The sequence below is a fragment of the Molothrus ater genome, chromosome 13, assembly GCF_012460135.2.
Source record: "Molothrus ater isolate BHLD 08-10-18 breed brown headed cowbird chromosome 13, BPBGC_Mater_1.1, whole genome shotgun sequence".
In the NCBI taxonomy this organism is placed as follows: domain Eukaryota; kingdom Metazoa; phylum Chordata; class Aves; order Passeriformes; family Icteridae; genus Molothrus; species Molothrus ater.
In genome coordinates, this window is record NC_050490.2 from 7029316 (window position 1) to 7050181 (window position 20866).

The 20866-nt window shown below is 39.9% G+C and overlaps 1 protein-coding gene across 10 annotated transcripts in view; it reads right to left on the reverse strand.

Annotated features, from left to right (window-relative positions):
• The window catches only part of TCF12 (transcription factor 12), a 162332-nt gene that overhangs the window by 19766 nt on the left and 121700 nt on the right, over positions 1-20866 (reverse strand). For 6 of the 10 annotated variants that reach the window (XM_036389663.2, XM_036389660.2, XM_036389661.2 and 3 more), the window contains exons 10-14: positions 10203-10308; positions 8941-9080; positions 8478-8622; positions 6906-6970; positions 2726-2804 (exon numbers count right to left, since the gene is read on the reverse strand). In XM_036389663.2, the coding sequence (XP_036245556.1) occupies positions 2726-2804; positions 6906-6970; positions 8478-8622; positions 8941-9080; positions 10203-10308 (535 nt within the window). Of the gene's footprint in view, positions 1-2725; positions 2805-6905; positions 6971-8477; positions 8623-8940; positions 9081-10202; positions 10309-19557; positions 19577-19793; positions 19908-20866 lie in introns of those variants that run through there. The other 4 variants (XM_036389667.2, XM_036389666.2, XM_036389664.2 and 1 more) reach the window with 4 other exon arrangements.

A 20866-nucleotide genomic window follows, 5' to 3' on the forward strand; every position in this document is an offset into this window, starting at 1 on the left:
GAAATCCACCAATTATGTTAAAAAGCATCCTGGCACCACAAGCCCTGCAATTAACAACTGCAGCTTTTAGGGCAGCACCAACACAGCAGCATTAAAAAACAAATAAGCCAGGCAAGTGTTAGGATTTACAGGGGTCACCGACAGCAATCACTGCAGTATTGTTCTTACCCCCAGTCTCCCCAACACTAATCCTCTGGCTCCCCTTTCAAACGTACTCAGAGCTGCAGAGGGCTGGCTCTGCATCCTCAGAACCCACCAAACCTCCTGCATGCCTCTGATCCTGCAGAAGGATTCTTAAAATACCGAGGCTCCCACCATTCAGATCCCTATATAAACTTCACATGCGTGTACACAATCACTAAAACTATGCAAGATGCTCAGCTCTGGGCATGTTTATGTAAAATTAGAAATCAAATGAGGGCAGGGCAGGCGAGACACGCACTATTGTCTCATAATACTTGGGGGTTTTCATCAAGTTGTTCTCCAAGCTTTTACTTAACTGAATTAAAAAACGTCATTAATCCTCATTCAGCAACAGAAGAGCCAAAGAGTCAGTCATGAGCTTATGAACCCCAAGGTCTCATGACGTTGGTATCTGTCAGTGCTCTCCCTGGTAAACACAGTACTCCTACCCTAACTCACAATTAAAGCATGGGCAAATTATGACTTAAGCAATCTGTAATATTATGAATGCTAACTAAACAAATACCTAACTGCAAAAGGGGAAAATGACAACGAAAGCTAAAATGCTCCAAAATATATTATTTCGGTACACATAAAACATTTGTTTTATCTGCAATAACTTTTTGGGTCAAGACAGAAAATGGCTACCAGGAGTATAAATAGCAATAAATGCAGTAGTAATTACTTCACATTGTGCTTCACCGTGTTCTTAGTGACTCATCTGGGAATAAAGATAAAAGTCCAGATTCATAAATGAAGGTAATTAACTACTGGAGCAATTTACCAAAGGCTTGATAAATTCTGTATCACTGGAATTAAAGGGGATGGGAGGGTATAAATGTGAAGCAGATGCTAAGTTTGAGCCTGAAAAGGACTTCAGTATTATTTGCTCATGTCTACTACTGTCTTAACGATCAGAATCCAGAATAAGGAACATAAAGTGTAAATTTTGTACATTTCATACAGGTTGCAACAGGCAAAGACAACAAGAGCAAAAGAAAAACACAAATTTTAGTGACCTCAAATTTATATTCTAAGCTCAGAAATTAGCTAGTGCTTTCACACTTACAAAACGAGGTGCAGTATCTCATTAGGCAACTCCTGAAAAAAACCTCTTTGGGATCTTTATAATTTTAAATACTTGGAAATGTCAGAACTTCTTTCTTCCAGCCACAAAATATTTTCAATACTTGCTTTGATGTTAAAAAGAAAATAATAATAATTTTCTGGTCTGATTTGCCTTTTCAGTACAACAGAATACACAAAACATTTTTGTCAACTGTAATCACTAAATCAAAAATCCCATTAATCCCATCATTACTCAATTCAACATGGATTATTCAATAGAAAAGAAATGCCTAAAGCAGCTGCTCAGGTAAGCCATGTCAGATATTCATTAATCCATTACATCCACAGAAAACCAGAGCAGTGTCCATTAAACAGGAGTGAAGCATGAATGATGGAGGCTTTGAGTGACACTGCATATAAAGATATGCATATTCACAGCCATATGATTATGACTGCATTTTGCATGTAATACCTTTACTAATTTATTCATCTAGATTACAAAAACATTCAGCTAAACTCATTCTGTACCCTTTGCACCTTAAGGTAATTTTATTGTTTTGTAAGAAGCACAACATTTACAAAAAAGTGACCAATAGCCAGAAGCTTGCGGGGATATATTAAACAACAGAGAACATGGAAACAGACTGTTGTATAAATGTTAAATAATTTAACAAATTGCACTATAGGAAAGAACAGGGTTAAAGTTACATCATCTTACTTGTAATTCTAGTTCTTTGTTAAACAACAAATTTAAGTCAATGGAGCTTTCACAGTCCTCTCTATATGGAGAACAGCTGTTCAACTTTTACTAGACAGCTGAGGCCACAGTGTCTGTGAAAGCTGCACTAGCACTAATAGCTGTAGGCAGCTGCCCACAGTTCATCTCCACACTGGAATGCTTCTTCCCACATTCACACTACAAACGCACAAAGCACAGGTGACAGAGGTGCCTGCAATACACAGCATTTCTTTTTAAAAATGCCAGAAATTCTTCTCCCATAGAATGAAAACATTCATGAAATATATGAATGAAAAGCTATCTTGTGTACAAGTTGGAGAGTCTCATAGCCTACTATATTTTCATTAGAGGGAACACACATCTGCTGTGTTTGTCACCGAAAGCTGACGCAGAGCTTTAACATATAGCTTTAAAAAAACCCAAATCAAATCAAATCAAATCACTCTTCTTTCTCTCAGCAGTGCAAATCCGTAAAGATATCTTTATAGCCCTCATATATATGGTCAGTTAATGCTTCCAAACATTATCTTAATTTGCTAATTTTCAAAGCAAGTTGCCAGGACTCAAGTGAGTCCCCCTAACAAAATGTCTATGAATCTGGATTTATAAATCTTCTTTTGTACAATGGAAAAATAACCAAAATGCACAAGCAGTTATGCAAGGAAGTTAATGCTGATTTCCAACAGGACATTTTCAAAACCACAAACAAGGTACGGACAAATGGCCAGTCTCTACCTGTAAGAGGCGATGGTGACCCAACTGGTGTTGATGGATTCGATGGAAAACTACTGCTGGTATGATCAGGAGAATAAATCTGATGACAGACAAAGAGATTATATATCAATATATGTTATAATACACAGGAAAAATGCTGTTAGGATTCTTTTTCATGTTTTAATTGTCACTCTTGATTCTGGATTGATAAAAAATGCAATTTGATCCTTCAATCACAGCTCTGCTTTATTACACTCAAGGCTCTAAAAATGTCCAAAGAACTTTCATTTTCAAGCAGCTGTCCAAATAAGCACAGTCTGTATTTCACAGTGACACAAGTATAACTGACCTTCCTGCTCATTTAAGAGCAGCAGAAATTACAGCCTTTTTGTCTCTGCAGGGGAACGATTCACGTAAGAGATTACAGTACACAGCTAATTATATCAAACAAAACTTCAGGAAAATGCCAATGAATAATGACTTTCCAAACATTAGACGGAGATTTTAGCAGTCAACACATGTTATCTGCTAAAAATTAATCCTTCACAAAACACCAAGAAAGCATTCAGGCTCTCTTGTTATTGGTAACTACCAAACAAAAAAACCTGGAAATTTTGTTCCTCTTGCAATGTATTGCAGCACATAACATGCTTCTCTCTTATTTCAGTATCAATTGGTCTCTAGAGATACTAAACTTACAACAATTCTTTGCTTGCTAATAATTAAATTAAAAACTATCGGTAAAAATAGAAGACATAATGCTTAAAGCTTTAATTAAAAATTAAAATCTCAAGACACTGGGAAAATTCATTTTATGAAGGGAATTTAATAGATTTAGAGGCTGACTATGGACTTCAGAACATATTTTTATAGGTCATCAGTTCAAACCTGTTTTACTTGAGCAGAGACCAGGATTTGTTAGTCATCAGATGGCAGTTAAAAAAATCTTCACTGGCAGTGTGGTTGATGTCTCTTCACACAGACAATATGACATTTCAGCATTTAGCTGACAATAACTTCATTAAGTTCCATATTGTATTTTCTGAACTGACAAAACCAGGACCTGATAGACCACATGCTCCTTCCTGGTATATATTGTACTTTTCCATTAGAAAAGACCATCAGTTCCCTAATGGAAATGCTTCCTCCTTTTCATACATGCTAGAAAGGAAATATATTTAGAACAAACTACCTCATACTACCGGAGGAAATTCATGCATTGTACATCAGCATAAAAATAAATCTTGGGTGTCAGTGTAAGAACTGCAGAGAGTTTCAGACAGATAAGATACAGAAAATTAAAAAAAAGTCAAAGGCTACAAAGTTTTCTTTGAAACTGCTCATTTTCCACAGGCGTACCTACCAATTTTATTTTGCTGTATTTTATAACAGGGAAAATCTACAGTACAGCAAGGCCCCAACTAAAATACGAGGTCAGAATTCATTCTGCATGCAGTCCCTGGCTGCTGTGCTGTTAAATGACCAATGATGAACAACCCTGACACCTTCTGCCAGGCTTAAACGGTAACATGACTCATTTTACTGCAACAAATGAGACTCCTCCTCCTATCAGTCATGGTCCATTCCAATCAGTGGGGTGCCAATATGCCAGGGTCTAATGAAAAGGCTCTTAGACAAAAGCTGCACAATTGAGAGCCTGCAGAGCCAAACCTCGGAGCTGTTAGTCCAATTTTTTAAACACTACAGTGTACATTTCAGTTAGGCTTTGTTATGTTAATGTTATTGAGTCTAAAGCAACAAAGAAACTTAATTCATGAATTACTTTTAGAAGTCAACTTCCCTACATTTTCTTTTCTTTTGTGGAGGGACCAGTGGCTATTTAACTACCGAGACGGTACAAAGGCCTTTACCCCAGTGCTGAGGTAGGAATCAAAACATAAGTTATCACAAAGAGGTCTGATATAATCAACAAAGTTAAACAGTCCTCCTGTTTGATCTCCTCTAAATTAAAGACCAAGTGTTTTGATTTGGCATTAGGCAATGAAATAAACCAGATGTTTCTCCTGCCATATAACCCTCCATGGGCACAATCTTAAAGGGTTATTGTTTGGCAAATGTTCAGGGAAACACATTAGAAATGGCACGAATACCCAGATTTTCTTTTCTTTCTATCTATACTAGTTCATTATCCAAACTAATGCATAATCCACAGGGCTTTGGGAACTTTGTGTAAATACTTTCATGTACAATTCTCTTTCTTGCCTACCCTGAGATTAAGACCACAATTATCCAGGCTTAAACCTAAAATAAAAGAACCTTTGCAAATGTATTATCTGGCCTTACATGTTTAATCACATACTATTCTGTATGGTCTTTAATACCTAAACTGAAGAACAAATGTCGTGTCCTCTGATGTTTCACACATGAAAGGCCTATTGTGAGATGTACAACAGAATTTTAGAACTAGAAATTCCTCTCAACAGTTGCAGCAGCAGCATTTAAAGCCAAAACAGAAAGGAAGACAGTGGCATCTTAGGGGGGGAAAAAAAAAGGCATGACAATCGCAGTATTCGAATAAAACTTTGTTCAAACAGAAAAATATTCTTGATTTCCTAGCTGTCAAAATTCATGTGTGTCAGCTTCACCTGCAGGAGAGCCCAGCTCCCTCCTGGGCCAGCCGCAGCCGCGCTCTCGCAGAGGGAGCGCAGGGAGTGTGCTGGGTGCGCGTGCTGCGGGGTGCGGGGGAAGCAGATGGATGAGGCGAGGGATTTGAAGTGTGCAGACTATGGCATGCACTGATAGAGCAGATGGAATGCATCACCATCAGCTATGACAGAAATGATTTATGGAATGACCTGGCTGCTCCTGCCAAGCAACAACACGGGATGACAGAAACAAGTTTCTATGACAACCAGAGCCCACCCACCAGTTAGATTAAACATTTCTGCCCTGACTTCCACTCGCAATATATTTAGTTTTTCCTCAAAACATCAGCCTGGCTTTCTCAGCTAGTGACTTGGACAAAAATACCTGAAAGGATGAGAAAATCATTTAGAAAAGGAGAGCAGCGGAAAATGTCACGAAGTCCCGCAGGTCTAACTGGCCAGCGTGTCAGACTTAACAACGAAATCTTGTTCCGGCTGCAGAACAGCAGACACCCAAATACATCTGCAGAGCAGTGAGCAGCCTGCAGTATGCGAGCACTGCCATTTCTAGCAGGCAAAACGATCCCAGCTCTTTTCTGACAGGTCTCAAACAGACCGAAAGGGAGCGTTAACTGCCCTCTGGACTCCCAAATTGTTATCTACTTGCTGAATCCCTGAAAGCAACAGGGACATTTTTCTCCTCAAAGCCAGCAGGTCAGAGTTCTCCTCCCCAATATGGACATTACAGACATTATCAGATCTGGTAATCTTTTAACATATGACCCTCTGAGGGATGCGAGGGTAACAGGATCTGCATGAATATGCACATTTGCATTCACTGGTATGAGGTGAGGGATGCAGAACCCAGCACAGGGACGGTCATTCAGGGCTGCAAAGTTTGCTCTATACAAGAAATACAAAGTGCTTCCCGAACCACCACTCCTAATTCTGAAATTTCTGCTGCTGACTATCAATTACTCTTTTATAAAAAGCACATCAGATTGCACTAATGAAAAAATAATTCCTGTATGCATGCATATGGAAACAGAACCTACAGTAGATTGAAGATACTTGCTATGTTTTACATTATTCCAACAGGAGTTAAAAGTTTAAATTTATGCATATAAACCATTCTAAAGGCTCCTCCATAAATTATAGCTATACAATACAGCATTCAAAACCTCTCAGTTTTCTAAGTTTTCTAAGGCCACTGAGAAAACATTTTAAACCTTGAGGCAGGATCTGCTCCAAGACTAATGTTAAAAATATTTGACTTCACCTAAAACACTACAGAAAAAAATTAAAATCAACTTTTTGTGATTATCTTTTACTTTGTCTAACCAGCTTTTTAAACCAGATCCGCCTTAAATCTTTTGATCACCTAAAGAAAAAGCAATTCAGAATGAATCTTCTTCAAATAAAAGCATTTTCACTTGCATTTAAAAGGACATTTTCCTAGTATAAGAAATTGCATCATAGTATATTGTCTTGCCTTCATATGTGAAAATTCTCGGTTTGATATTATCAAATGAATGACACATAAATAATGGATTAAAATATGTGTTTCAGATCTGAATATTCTAACCACTACTTACAGATGCCAATGCCTTTCCAAGTGCATCACCTGTCTGTGAGCTTCCAGCACCATTTCCTCTGTTTCCTGTAATGTGGAAAGTAAACCCAACACTTATTTTTAAAGCTGAAATTTTATTTGCTTTTATTATTTTATTCATCACATAGAGTTGAGCAACCACTTTTAAAACTGATTTTCTGAGGAAGTCAGTGTCAATGGAATCAGTTCTCATTAGACTTAAAAATTTAATTAGAACAATTAGATTTACATTTAGATGCTCTTCTCTTAAAAGTCAAACACAGTACCACCATGATAACTTAAGGACCAACAAGTGAAAGTAGCTAGAAAAAGACAAATTATTTTCTAGGATCATAGTCTAATTTTAATGAAATATGAAAAAGAAAATCAAAATCAGATAATTACATTATTGCAGCTTATTTCTAAACTGCTATCATGAAGTGCTGCACTTTTAATTAATTCTTAAAGCCAAATTCACAAAATAGTTCCTTGTGTGTCTCCTTGCTCCCCCTGCTCTAATTCCCTGTGCTGTGCTCTCATCTTTAGTTTAAGAAGTCCCTGAAAAGCTCTGATGCACCAAGCTTTCTGTCACCCCTGCTCTCAGTTGCATGTCAGCAGCTTTGCGTGCCCTTTTGCTCCACACACCATTAAGCCAAGAGGAAGTCTGAAGCCCTGCCAATTGGAAACACAGAGAGGAACTGAATCCTCAGAAATATCTGCTTTGCTGTAGAAGACAGACCCTTTAAAAGTAAATCTTCTTTCTCCAATTATCAACTTCTAAAGCCAAAAAATGTATTGAATGTGAATGTAAGCCATTCACATCAGAAATCCAAATAATGCAACGCTCACTGTTTCCAAGTTTGTGACAAACTTGGATTTTCCAGCCTGAATTTCCCATGCAGATTCACTAACTGTTTAAAGATCTTGGTCTAAAACATGTTCCCAAATCAAAGCTAACATAGTCACCCTAACTAAATTCCACTTCCTTAAAATGAAGCTAAGTGCAAATCCTATCGAACCAACAGGGAGCATCTACAAGCATTTAACTTCTACAGCCGTATCTCAAGAGGAGCAAATACGTGCAAGGAACAGATGCTCATCCTCTATTTCTTTCTTCCTAGGTGAGCACAGAGGAGGCTAAACCAGCCACCATACTGGCTACTCTGTAATCTCTCAAACTGTTAAGAGAGGAATTTACGATGCACTTTATCAACCTCCCCTTGGAAGCAGCCTTCCTGCCTTTCTCCAGAGCAGCTCTGCAAACTTCAGTGCCAGAACTGCCTATATGGGCCCGCACATGTACTGAACTATGGAGGGACAGTGGCCATCAAGTCACACCCATCCAGTCCCTGAGCACAGGCTTGACTCTGAAAGCAAATAAATGGGAAAGTCTTAAGCTGACTGAAAAACAATTTGCCTTATGTCAGCCACACTGAGGACAGAAATATCACAGTGGTGAATTTTTCTTGATCTACAAGCATGCCATAAATTAAATCTTACTAATTTTGTGCGTCATGCAGCCCTAAATTTCATTTTCTTGTAAAATGAAAAAAAAAAATCAGGAAGAACATTTTACCCAGAATATTATCTGATCCATTGACAGGTGGAGTGTGTGAGGCAGCTACATAAGGTGAACTGCTGGTACTGCCACGATGGAAGCTGGACATTGGAGGAAGACTGGCATTTATATCTGTAGGTGAGACTGAATGTGGGGGATAGCTCTGGAGAGAAGAGAAGCAGACATAAGACATTAAGTAGTCCTTAAATAAATGTTGATATTTTAAGATACCAAACATGTAACACCCAGCTCTTTATTACAGAAGAAAGGGACTCATCCAACCTCTGAACGGACCATTACACAGCCACAGATTTTTATTTATACAACAGACATAACTAAAAGCACGTAAATCTAATAATACACCAAGTCTGTGATTTCTAACTGGGTTTTTAACTGACATACATGAGCAGCAAATGAGAAGTTAATTCTCATCAGTTAGATCTCCATACACAACTACAGATTAATGTGAGCTGAGTCTTACCAAACGGTCGTGTGTGTGCAGGCTGCCGTAACTGCCGGACTGGGACATGTGGGAAGAGGAGCCTCCAAGCATCCCACCATAGCCAGGCTGGCTCATGCCATTGGATGAACTCCAGAGGTCAGAAGAATTGTGGGTCCCATCTTTTTTTGTAGTATTTTTTCAGTAGGAAAGAAAACAAGAAAAATACATTTAATGAAGAATACTAATTTCTCTGTTCCTTTACAAGATTATTTTAAACAAATACAGAATTCAGTTATTGAGACTAATATCAGTGGGGAAATGGTGACCAGTTTATACTGCATCTTCTATTTTCATACCACCACACTGTTGCTATATTTATTTTTAAAAAACCAAAGAAACAACAGAGGCTTTATAGCTGAAATATAATCCAACCACAGCTGAGAAAATACCACGCACTTCTGCTAATTACACAGACCTTCAGCAAGGCCAGATTTAAATCAAGAGTGTTGATAAAAAGTCCAGACTGAAAGAAATAATAAAAAAGGAGGTGGAGGGATAAGAAGTTTAGCCAAACAGAACTCATCATTAAACATACACTGCAAAACATCTATTTACCTAAAACAAGCAATTTATAGTCTAAGATACCCTAGCACCACAAAAATATAAAAAAACCATTTCAAAATAGCAGATTTAAGTAGCTGAAATGACTACATTACATAAGCCTCAGCCTGTGTGTCAGTGCTGTTTCCCTTCCCTTCTGCAGCACAAAGTGAAGTGCTCTGTGAATTCCTGTTCTGAGGCACTGAGCTCTCAATGTGCTCCAAACCCTCACCAGACTGCAGCACGAGCTAATTGTGTGACGTGAGGCTGAGGAAATGGATTCTGCTCTTGCTTCGTTCAGTGCAACCCTCTTTTTTCTGGCATGCTGGATATACAAGCATTTGAGAACATAAGACTGTTAGCTGATATTGTACAGTCAAATTCCAGAAGAGTCAATAAGCCCCCACCTCATTTTTCTCTATCGCTCCAGTGTGCTGCTCTGAAGCCCCTACAAATCAAAGGATGGGAATTCTGTCCATCTGGCCTTGTGTGTAATCCCTTTAAATTTCAGTCAGCAATTAATGTCATGAGAAAACCTTTACATCAACGGACAGTTCCCTTCATCTAACTGTTTCAAAAGTATATAAAACTTAACCATAGGCTCTAGCACAATATGCTCTCTTTTACACTTCTCCATTCACCCAGTAAAACGGTGTCTGACTGCAGATTTCTGCCTAAAGGACAAGTGACATTTTACCCACCTTGCATAAAGAAAGTGCTAGCAAACATACTGCTTGGTGGCTTAGGAGATGGGTAACTTGGAGATTCTCTGTTGAAATCATCAGAACTCGGGGATGGTGCATACACCTACATATTGGAGGGCAATAAAAGCAGGTTAGCAATAACTGGGTGTCGTGCATTAAAAAAAACCACAACAGCATACAGATATAGAGAGAGAAAGCACAAATAAAAAAAGAACAGTGTAGCAAGCCGCAGCATTTGTTGCCCTTGTTTTATTTGCTTTTTAGCAAGTTGCCACAGTACAGAGGAACTACAGTAGAATGATCCTAACAACACACTTTCTGGTGTGCCAACTCAGCCAGGTGGCCTGATAAAAGCCTGAATGCTGATTTTGCTTTCTAAGTACATGACTCGCACAGACTTGTTGCTCAAGATAAAAAAGCAAGATAAGACAACTGGGCCCCAAACAAATTTTATTTTAAAACAACTGTATGCCTATTTGAATATTTAATTAGCTGGCATCCCAACAATCAGAAAGAAAAGCACATCCAGTGACAAATTGAAAGGTTTTGATGCAGCCATTTTATCATCCATTCAGAAACTCGTACGCTTTTGGAGAGCCATCAGAAATAGACGTATGCATGTCCTCAGGAATAATCTTACAACTGCAACAGCAAGCACGTAATTTTCACACTGGCCTAGCATTAAAGAAAAGCAATACTATTGTTTTTTCAGTGTTAACACACCAGTGGAATGCCTGTTCTCAACTTCATGCAACAAATATTCTTTTCAAGTTAAAAACGTAAGATGCCAAATAAACATAATGACTCAAAGTCTTTCACTGCAGCAACTCTAAGAAGAAATATAAAGTGTATTCAGGAATAAGTTCAGTAAAATGAACAAGGGCCAGTATTCACAGAGTCGAGGACTTTACCCATAAGTAGTTGTTCTATACTGAATATTGCAATGATTAGGGTGTGTTAGAAGAGAAATTAAATAAAAAGCAAATTAACATATACGACAGCAAAAAAGATAAAAAATGTAACATCAAAACTGGAGCATCTTTTTCCTATGAAGTAAAAACTGTGGCACTTTTAACTGTTTATCTTATTTGTTAAATACAGATGACTTCATAAACACATATATGATGAATAATTTCACAACTTTAAAGCTTATATAATGCAACTACAAAAGTGCACTGTGCCCTAACATTCAAAAGTGATTATTTTGATCCCCTCCTATGCACGTACAGACACACATATGTTTCTACGGCATTCACAACTCTCCCTGGTCTTTCTGAGATGTTGTTTACCAAGCAAGAGAAGGGCCAGGAAAACCAAGCCAACCAACAAAAAAGCCTAAGTTCCCCTAAAAAAAGAACCATTGTCCTCCCAGAGGCGGACTGTTCTGATAGGGACATTGAGGATAGTGAAGTGGGCAAGTCCCGCTCCATTTGCATCCCAATCCCCCTCCTCCCGCCGCCTGAACGCTTTTGCAGCCCTGCTGTTGTGGGAACAAATGGCCGGGATGTGCCTGAGCCAGCGCCTCTGACATCACCCGCGCCCAGGCACTGCGCTCTCGGCCTCGCTCACAGCGGCACCATTGCAGCAAAATCCCTGCAATCCCACAATGGTGGAACCGGGACAAGGGCACAGGGCACAGCTGTCGGGATGAGCCCTGGAATGAAAAGGGCAGCAGGTAAACAGACACCTGGTTAGGAGGAGTCAAGTGGAAAACTCAAAACTTTAAGTTACATGCTTGCTTACCGTTGTTTTTTATTGAAAACAAATAAAATTTTTTTCGGAAAGAAAGCTCTTCAGAAAGCTGCTCAATATTTTACTCGAAATTTTTCAGTTTATGGAATAGACGTAAAATAGAGATGCTTACCAGACCTGAGTGACAGAATGACAATACATCCTGAGCAATGTTCGCAGTACATATGTATTTACTCTATATGATGAATGCATGTATATTCCATGCCTAGGACATATTTTAACAGAAATGTCACTCTGTCAAATTGTAAATACTCGCACTCATAAGACTGCAAACATATTAGGTAAAACTGGGCTTAATTTACAAGTTCTCTGTTGTGCAGAATAACACAGCATATGCTATAGCTGATGGATAATCTATCACTGTCACAGGACAGCAGTGGAAACAAAGCTTTATGACATTTAGCACTGCCATGGAGATGTACACTGATTAATGCGAAGTCACCTACAGTGACGAATTCTACTTCTTTTAAACTGCAACGTTATCTGTGAGATTTGTAAATACAAGCTTCAGACCGAAATTTTAACATTTTACATAATTGGGTGATTTATAAAAACTGATTAAACACTATCTCAAAAGGGAATTAAAAACTCCTACAAATGTATAATTTACAAATATGTATGTACAAGCCATTAACATAATAAAAATGTTATGAATTATATAAACGTGAAAGAGGCCCTTCCAAACAGCTACATGAAAGTCTTAGCACAGACACATAACTTCATACAGTTTCTGCTTGTTTTGGTATCTTAACTATAGCTTGCAAAAACATAGCTGCAATGTTATGAAGCTGCACTTGTGCCAGTCTAGATTTTTCAGATCAAAGGGTTCTTGCGGCAAAACACAACTGATGTGGTCTCAAAGACTTCATTAACTCCAGATGTGGGGAAATAGCCAGCCAATTCCACAAAAGGAACGAGTCTCTTTTAGTTACAATCAGAACTACCCACAAATTAAAACCAGGCCTCTGATGTCATCTGATCACCTGCAGATGAGCGCCGGATTTTTTCTGGTTAATGACCTAATCATAATTTTTGTGCTGCGTTACTACAAACAAAATTTAAAAGCAAAGGAGAAATTTTACTAAAATTAACCCAAAGTCTATGAGATGCAAAATACAAAGGTTTTTAATAGGAAAGTTGACAAAAAGGATGAAATTTTATTTTTGAGTGGGGAATGCATCAGGGCAAGCGGCCAGTTCACTCTGAAAGGCCCAAAAGCAGTGGGACCCCTCCCCAGCCAAACGTAGGCCGTGGCTGCTGGCATGGCTGTGCAGCGGCTCCCCAGTAGGACTTGGTGTCCTACTCAAAGGGCTTTCTCTTCTGCAACAGCTGAGTAAGGCAGTTAAAAATATGACGTGGCTGCTCAAGACGGCCTCTTTTAGCTATTAAACTGATAACACTGACATCCAGGAGGCATCAAACCAGTTTTTCCTGGCTGACATTCCCGCTAAGACAAGGAAGGAATACTGTTAAAAGGTCAGCCTGTTTGCAGTCTCCTTGAAGAGGGCTGTCTCCAGCAGGTAGAAGAGGAGCCCATCTTTAATCCCCTCAAAAGCACTGTGCTGCCCACAGGCACCGAGCGTGCCTCCATGCTGACAAGCAAAACGCTCTCCCATTATGAATGGGAAATTCCCTTCCGATAAACGCAAGCCAAAACCAATTTTTTTACACGACTTATCAAGTCTTGGACTCGACTTTTTTGGAGCTGTGCTAATATATACATCAATCCTAATGCTGCAGTGCTCCTGAAGGACTGAAAGCCTCTGCTGGGGCAAGCAGGACAAACGGGTTGCAGAGGATGTCAAGTCAGACCCACATCAGTCTCTCCTGCACCCTGAATTGGTTTACATCTCTCCAGCAGGAAAAGAAGGATGACAACTCAGATTTCTTTATCTGGGATAGTGGTGCGGCCTGACTCCAGAGCTGAGAGACATTAGATGTATGACATCAGATTTTTTATTTGGGTTTTTTTAGAAATTTGTTTGATTTGTTTAACCAAAACAAAAACATCATCCCAGTTCTGAAATCTGCCTTGGTGATGACCACAGGTAACGAACACGACCATGAAACCTGTATGGATGGAATACAGCTAAAACATTTCAAATATTACTCACTGTTGCTTCTGTTTAATAATACAAGTGCCAATAACTTCAACAGTAATTTGAAGATCTGGGTTTACCAAATTTTATGCTATGTAAAACTTCCAAGTCTTGTTCTATAAATGCATTTAATAAATATAACACTTGGAGTCCTGTTGGCATCCATCCTCTCAGGGAATTTTCCTGTTTCAAATTCTTAAATATTTATCAGTGTTTAATATTAATGTTAAAAGCAGAATAAAAAACCAGCAGTGAAGCAACCAAACTTACTTCCGATGAGCTCATGCTATCTCAAGACCAAGGCTCCCATCACACACACTGTTTATGAAATTATGAATTATGTTACTCATTTAAGCATAGTTATTAGCAATTCTTGGAAGTTCAGGAAAATATTTGTCAAGCTGCTTGAGACAGAATTTTTTGAAACCAGTAAAGATGAATAACCTATTCTGTAGCTTGTAAACTCTGCTAAGTAGCCTATCTGCATTCCATCAGCATCAGTCATGCAAGTGCGCACTGATGAATGATTTGTACATGTGGCAGAACTTTACAGACTATTATCTGCAGGTTTTGCAGCAAAAGCTAATTTTGCTGAAAGGCAGTTCTAAGAAAAGGAAACTAGTTTTCATGTTTACTGTATTTCTGACAAAATCATATACTAAAACTTCAGGAATGTAGAATATTAACTAGAGTTTTCTATGTTCCTCTTTACAGCAAGACAGAAGGTTCAAAAAAAAAACCAACAAAAAAACCCAACCAAACCCAAGATCCAGTCCGAATTCTTGTCTAACTAATATTTAAGCAAGATGATAAAATGAAGAGCCCTAGTGTACTAAGTCAATATCAGCACATCCTCAAACGTACTTTTGTTTCCAATACCGGGTGTAAAGGTTCATGTATATAAAAACCCTTCTCACCATCCAAAATGAAAATACAAGACTCCTTTAAGAGAACAGTCCTGTCCACAAATCAAACTGTATTTTTTAAGGATGGTATAAAATTCAAACTTCTTAGAGTAGCTAAACTGAATTCCATCTTAAATAAATGTTTATGCAGTTTAGGCATGCTGTACATGCCTATTTGGGTATTTTTGAAATGCAGAATCCCACTGTAATGATACATAGCACAGGCACTTCCCAGCTTCTTCCCTAGGGAAAGACAATTTTAAAGTAATGTTAAAAAGCAAGAGACAAACTTAGCAAAAATTTCAAATTCAGTACAGAGAAACCTCTTGGCCTGGTTTGCTTTTTTATTATTAGTAGTAGTAGTTTTTATTTTTATTGTAGTGTGAACTAGAGAGGGAAAGAAAAAGAAGGTAAGGCAGCAAAAACAACATTAGGAAGAAATATGTGTTTATATAGTGCTTGAAGATTCTTTTTATATTTTATTTCCTAAGCAAAATCTCTTCACCACACTCTTCAAATCATGCTGTCACTAAGGGACACATGCATCTATGTCTTCAAAAATTCCTGATTGAATTCAGATTTTCAGGAAACGAAAACCAGAACACTTGAAACTACTCTGCCTGTTTCTTAACCTGTTCCCCGTACTTCAGAAGGCTGCTCGAGCTGCGGGAGGAGTCCCCAGCACCAGCAGTGCCCCCAGAAACACGCAGCAGGGACACAGGCCATCTTTTCTGTTTGTCCCTCCGTTCTCTGAAGCCACTCTCTGGTCCTGCACCTCCAGCACAGACTTTGTATTTCTCCAGGCGGACCTTGCTGTGCACGTGCTAAAGGGAGCCAAGGCAGGGAGCAAACGGGGCGTGTTCCTCCTTGGTGCTCGCCTTCTGAGAAACCCACAACTGCCCATGCAGCACCTGAGCCCTTCCCTGGCTGCCGTCATGTGTCCAAGGAAATGGACAGAACCTTCACTTCAAAGCACTGATAAAGCTTGTTGCAGACAAGACGCCCTTCTGGCAGGGGACCACTGCTTAGCAGACTGGCAGTTCAACCCAATGGAGTGGAGCAGGGAAAACTCTCTTGGGCTGATGAATTGTAACTCATCGTTTTTCAGTGGGATGCAGAGGGGAAAAAAAAGAGCAAAAAACAGAAAGAAATAAAAATCCAGCTGACCAGTGTTTACTGCCTCTCTTTATTCAATGTCCACAGCCGCGTACCCCTAGAGATTTTCCAAATGATCTTATATTTGTCCTGACTCACAAATGTTAGCTTTGACCTTGTGTAAGTTGCTGTGGGCAGCATATGGTACAGAACAGCTTTAATTGTACCTTCCTCCCTGTGCACGGGCTGGCCCAGTACTAATAAAAGCGAAATTGAATCTCAGCACCTGGTTGCTCCAAAATTTACAAACCAAAACCATTTTCCATGGACGTTGGAAGCCTAGGTCCATTCCTGAGCGCAGAACAGGCAGAGCCAGGCACGCTGCCGTGCCAGCTGAGCATCACACAGGATTATCAACGCGCGCTCTGCCCCAGCGCTCAGGGACGGCCGCGGGACCGGCAACTGCTGCCCTAAAAACCCCCAAATACACCCAGCTCTCCCCACACGCCGTGCATTGGTTCATCTCTACACATGTGCTCATCAGCAACATGTTTATGAAAAGCTTCTTACACTCTCAAAATTCTCAAGGAAAAGAGTATTTTCTCAAAAAATATTCCAATATAGGCTAGCTCACCAAAAAGCAAATAACAACACACTGTGTATATGCAAAATACCTAAATCTCCTGACTTTTTTTGGTCCTTTTTAAATAGGCATTGTAGAAATCTACTGTAAAAGATGCAGGTTCTCCACCTTGGAGAAGGGCTCAATCTCAGCCTATGATGAGAAAAATAAATATTTATTTAATAATAAAATATACTTGTACATAGACTGGTATATTAAATCAACCCATAAAATGAACAAAATAAAACAATAAACTGAATATACTCACAAATCTGTTCCCATATTAAATAGCAGTAATAGGTGATATAAAATTATCTTTTTGCAAAAATTATTTATTTTGGTGATAACTGACACATTACTGCATTGTCATCTATACTTCAATATTTCTACAGTACATTTAGAAAATAACTAACTTATTTCTATACTTGTAGGTGAACTGAAAAGAGTGGAATCATGCAAGTCTATTTTACTTTTAAACACAAAGATGGTATCAGACTTCTATAAATATCATTTCGGTACTGTTGCACTTCCTAAAATCTAAATGAAAAGGCCACAGTGAATGACAAAGTTTGCTTAATTGTGCATTAGCTTAAAAAACAAAAACCAAAAAACAAAAACCATAAGAAGACATAATTTACATTTGTGCTGTTATCTCTACCTAAACATTTCTGCAGGTTTATTTTTAATGGAGATTAGGTATTTGGAATATTTGGGGGGCTGAGGTCTGCAGCATGGCTCTTGAGTGAAAGAGAAGATAAAACCTTATTGATAGAAACAATTTTTAAGTACAGTTTTAAACTTTTTTCCTAAAAGCTCTATACGAAAATGTTGTAAGCTTTCCTTAAACTGAGAGTATTTTCTGTATGTCAACAGGTGAAGGGCAAAAAAAGAAACAAAAAAATCCCAAACACAACAACAAAAAAAATAGGCTATGTCTAGTACAGTGCAAGTGCTTTATTTTCTTTATGAAACAGATTAGGTCTTTTTTCTTTTTGATTTAAAGGGGATTCTTGAAATACATATTTTTTCCCTATAGCACCTATCACACATAACAGTAAAATTTCAGTCCTCAGCAAGGGATTTCTATTAAACCACTACTTTTTACTTTGATGGGTCCTTCCTAAAACAAAGAGATTTAAAAAACTGAACTTCTTCTAACAGTAAAAGCCTCTGATTTATATTTCAGGCTTTAATACATATGTCAGTCCTCACCGAATCTTCTATTGGGCTGCTCATATGCTTCGTTTTAAGCATAATATTAAGCTTTGTTTTGGCTTACAAATTAAAGAAAATGAAAAGAAAATATTTTTAATCAAAGGTTTACAAATTTTCTATGTGATTTCTCACTTATTTTGTGAGTAAATAAATCAGATTTTATATACATTAGCAGGTATCGAGGAATGCCAGCACCCAAAATCTATACATGATGATCTAAATAAAAATCTCCAACTTGAACAATGAGCTTCATGCTAGCAACCACTAATTTATCAGACAAAACAAATAAAGCACTAAGACATCAAAATTAGGGTATGTACTGTTCTCTCACTGTAGAAAGGTTCATACAAAGATTTGGCATACACACCAAGAGGCGTGCTTCAAAAACTAACACAAAAACCAATCCCACAACTCCACATAACCTCCTTATGTATATTTAAATTAGTAATTTAGGAAAACGCGCAATATTCCTAGGAGAAACAGTGGTAAAAGTCACTAAGACGTTTTAAAAAAAAAATTAAATAAAACCTTGGGCAACATGATATAGGATGATCATATGATTTGTCATCTATTTACTAAGTTTTCAAGCTCATAAAGGTCACCTCTGACCCATAACAGGCACATGCTATCAATTTTCAACCATGCCCTCCTACAGTACCAGCACTTCCATCTACTATATGCCTGGAAATACTTAATAAGATCAAAGCCTTTTTTCCTGCTACAAGAACAAAGAGAAATGTTGTAATAGAGTGATCTGTGCTCTAGAAAGAATAAAATCAAAACTCCATGCAAGTTATATTCCCTTTGCTTCAGGGGTATTGTATAGTTAATTTTACTTAAGTCTTATATATATCTTCACATAAAACTTCAAACAGATTGTTTTAGCCTAGGAGCAGACATGAAAGAAAAATCATTTCATATTTGAAAGACAGCTGGCATTTATACTAAAGGAAATGAAATAGAGACCAAGCGATTTTACTGATTCCTCAACCTCTCCTCCAGTGTCTTTGCTGTTATTCAAGAAGCTTGTACACAGCGCATTTTATGAATATAAAGATTCGTATTTTAATTACCATTGAACAAAAATCTTGGCAAAAAAAAGTTTACTAATGAAAGCAAAACTCACACAGGCCCACGGGAGGTGGACCAGCAATAAAGAAACAAAACAAAACAAAAAAAAAGCCACAAAAAAAGATCAGTATCAGCATCTCCCCTTTTCCTACTTAATACTATTTTTATAACAGAAGAAAGCCAAAACCACATACAACATAAACAGACTGGAAGAAACACACGGTTGTTAATTTACCATCGTATGCTAATTCTTACACACAAAAATCAGAACTGGTGCTCTAATTTAAAAAACAGAACTATCTACCACGAAACAGAAATACCTCGTCCAACTTCCACTAAGTTCAATCCACAGAGAAGAGATTTCCCCCCCCCCGGAATCCGCATTCCCCCCCACCCGCCTTTGCAGGAACATTTGATGATTCCGAAGTCCCGCGGCGAGCGCGCGGCGCGGGCAGGGCAGCGCTGGCGGCCGGCCCGGTGCGCGGCGCTGCGCGGGGCTCGGGCCGCTGGAGCCGGGAGCGCTGCACAAGGCAGCCCGCAGCGCTCGGGGAGGGCCCTGCCTAAAAACAAACCCGAAACAACCCCGGCCAAACCTGCAACCCCCAAAGAAAAGGCGCGGGCACGCAGGAACACAAACTTCGGCGGGTCTTGCGCGGCCGCCCGTCCCCCGTGGCACAAAGCAGTCCCCCGCCCCAGCCCGCTCCCCTCAGAGCCCGACCCGCCGTGCGCCCCCGGGGAGCTCCCGCCCCAGCGCGGCCGGGCTGGCGGGGCCCCGGAGCGAACTTGCGCGAGCCCTGCCCGGCAGCCCCGGACAAAGGCGGCCCCTCACCGTCTTGCCGTTGTAGTAGTACATGAGGGAGCTGCTGCCCACGCCGGGCACGGGGTAGGCGCAGTACATGGCGCGGCTGGCGCGGGCCGGGCTCAGCGCGCCGCCTCCCGCTCCCCACGGCATCCACCCGCCGCCGCGCACATGGAGCGCTCAAAGGCGGCTTATGCAAAGCAGGACTGAACCATCTCCGGCCGGCGCGGGGGTTGGGCGCGGGGGGCGCGCCAGCCCCCGCTCCGCGCCCCGGCCCCGGCCCCGGGAGGAGGCGCGCACGGGCCCGCGGGCGCTGAGGGCTCGGCACACGCAGCCTACGCGGCGGGGGCCGCAGGGAACCCGCACATGGGCACGTCCTGAGCCCTAAGATAATCGTCTGCTTTTTGTTTTAATTAAATTAGAGCACTTGTGGCCGTGCAGACGCTGCTCGATGCAGCTCCAGCCACACGGCCATCTGGCTCTGTCTAAAGTTGTTTCCAACTTTGGCAAACGTTTCCCAAAGGCGCGGGGAGCTGCTGGGAGCGAGTCCCAGGGGACAGCCCGAGCACCCCGCGCTCCCGGGCCCCTCCGAGCAGGGCAGGATGGGGCAGGGAGTGACCCTGACACAGACAACACCTATAAAAGGTGCTTGGGTTAAAAAAAAAAAAATCAATCATGTAAATATTTTACTGTATGGAATCATCTAAAATCCATCTTTAAGATGGGGTATACAACCTATAAGGAAGGATTCTCTTGGAAACACAAGTCCAAGGTCCCTTTATATTGTATAATACAGTTTTGTATGAATAAAGCACACATACGTGCCCATACAAGACAGGGCAGAGAAGGGGAGAGGACCTCAGCAACTTTGTCACATCACAAAATTGTGAATTATTCAATACAGCAAACAGACTGCAACTTCCAGCACAGAGATCCCTCAATATCTGCACACTATCAATGCCTGCTAGGCCTTTTTGCTTTCTTCACTGAGCAGGGGCATTAACTAACATTAACTCTTAATGGGGCATACATTTTTTTTATTTTCTACAAGTGAACACAACTGGTTATTAACTGAGCTTCTGCTAAGTCAGATACCGACTTCA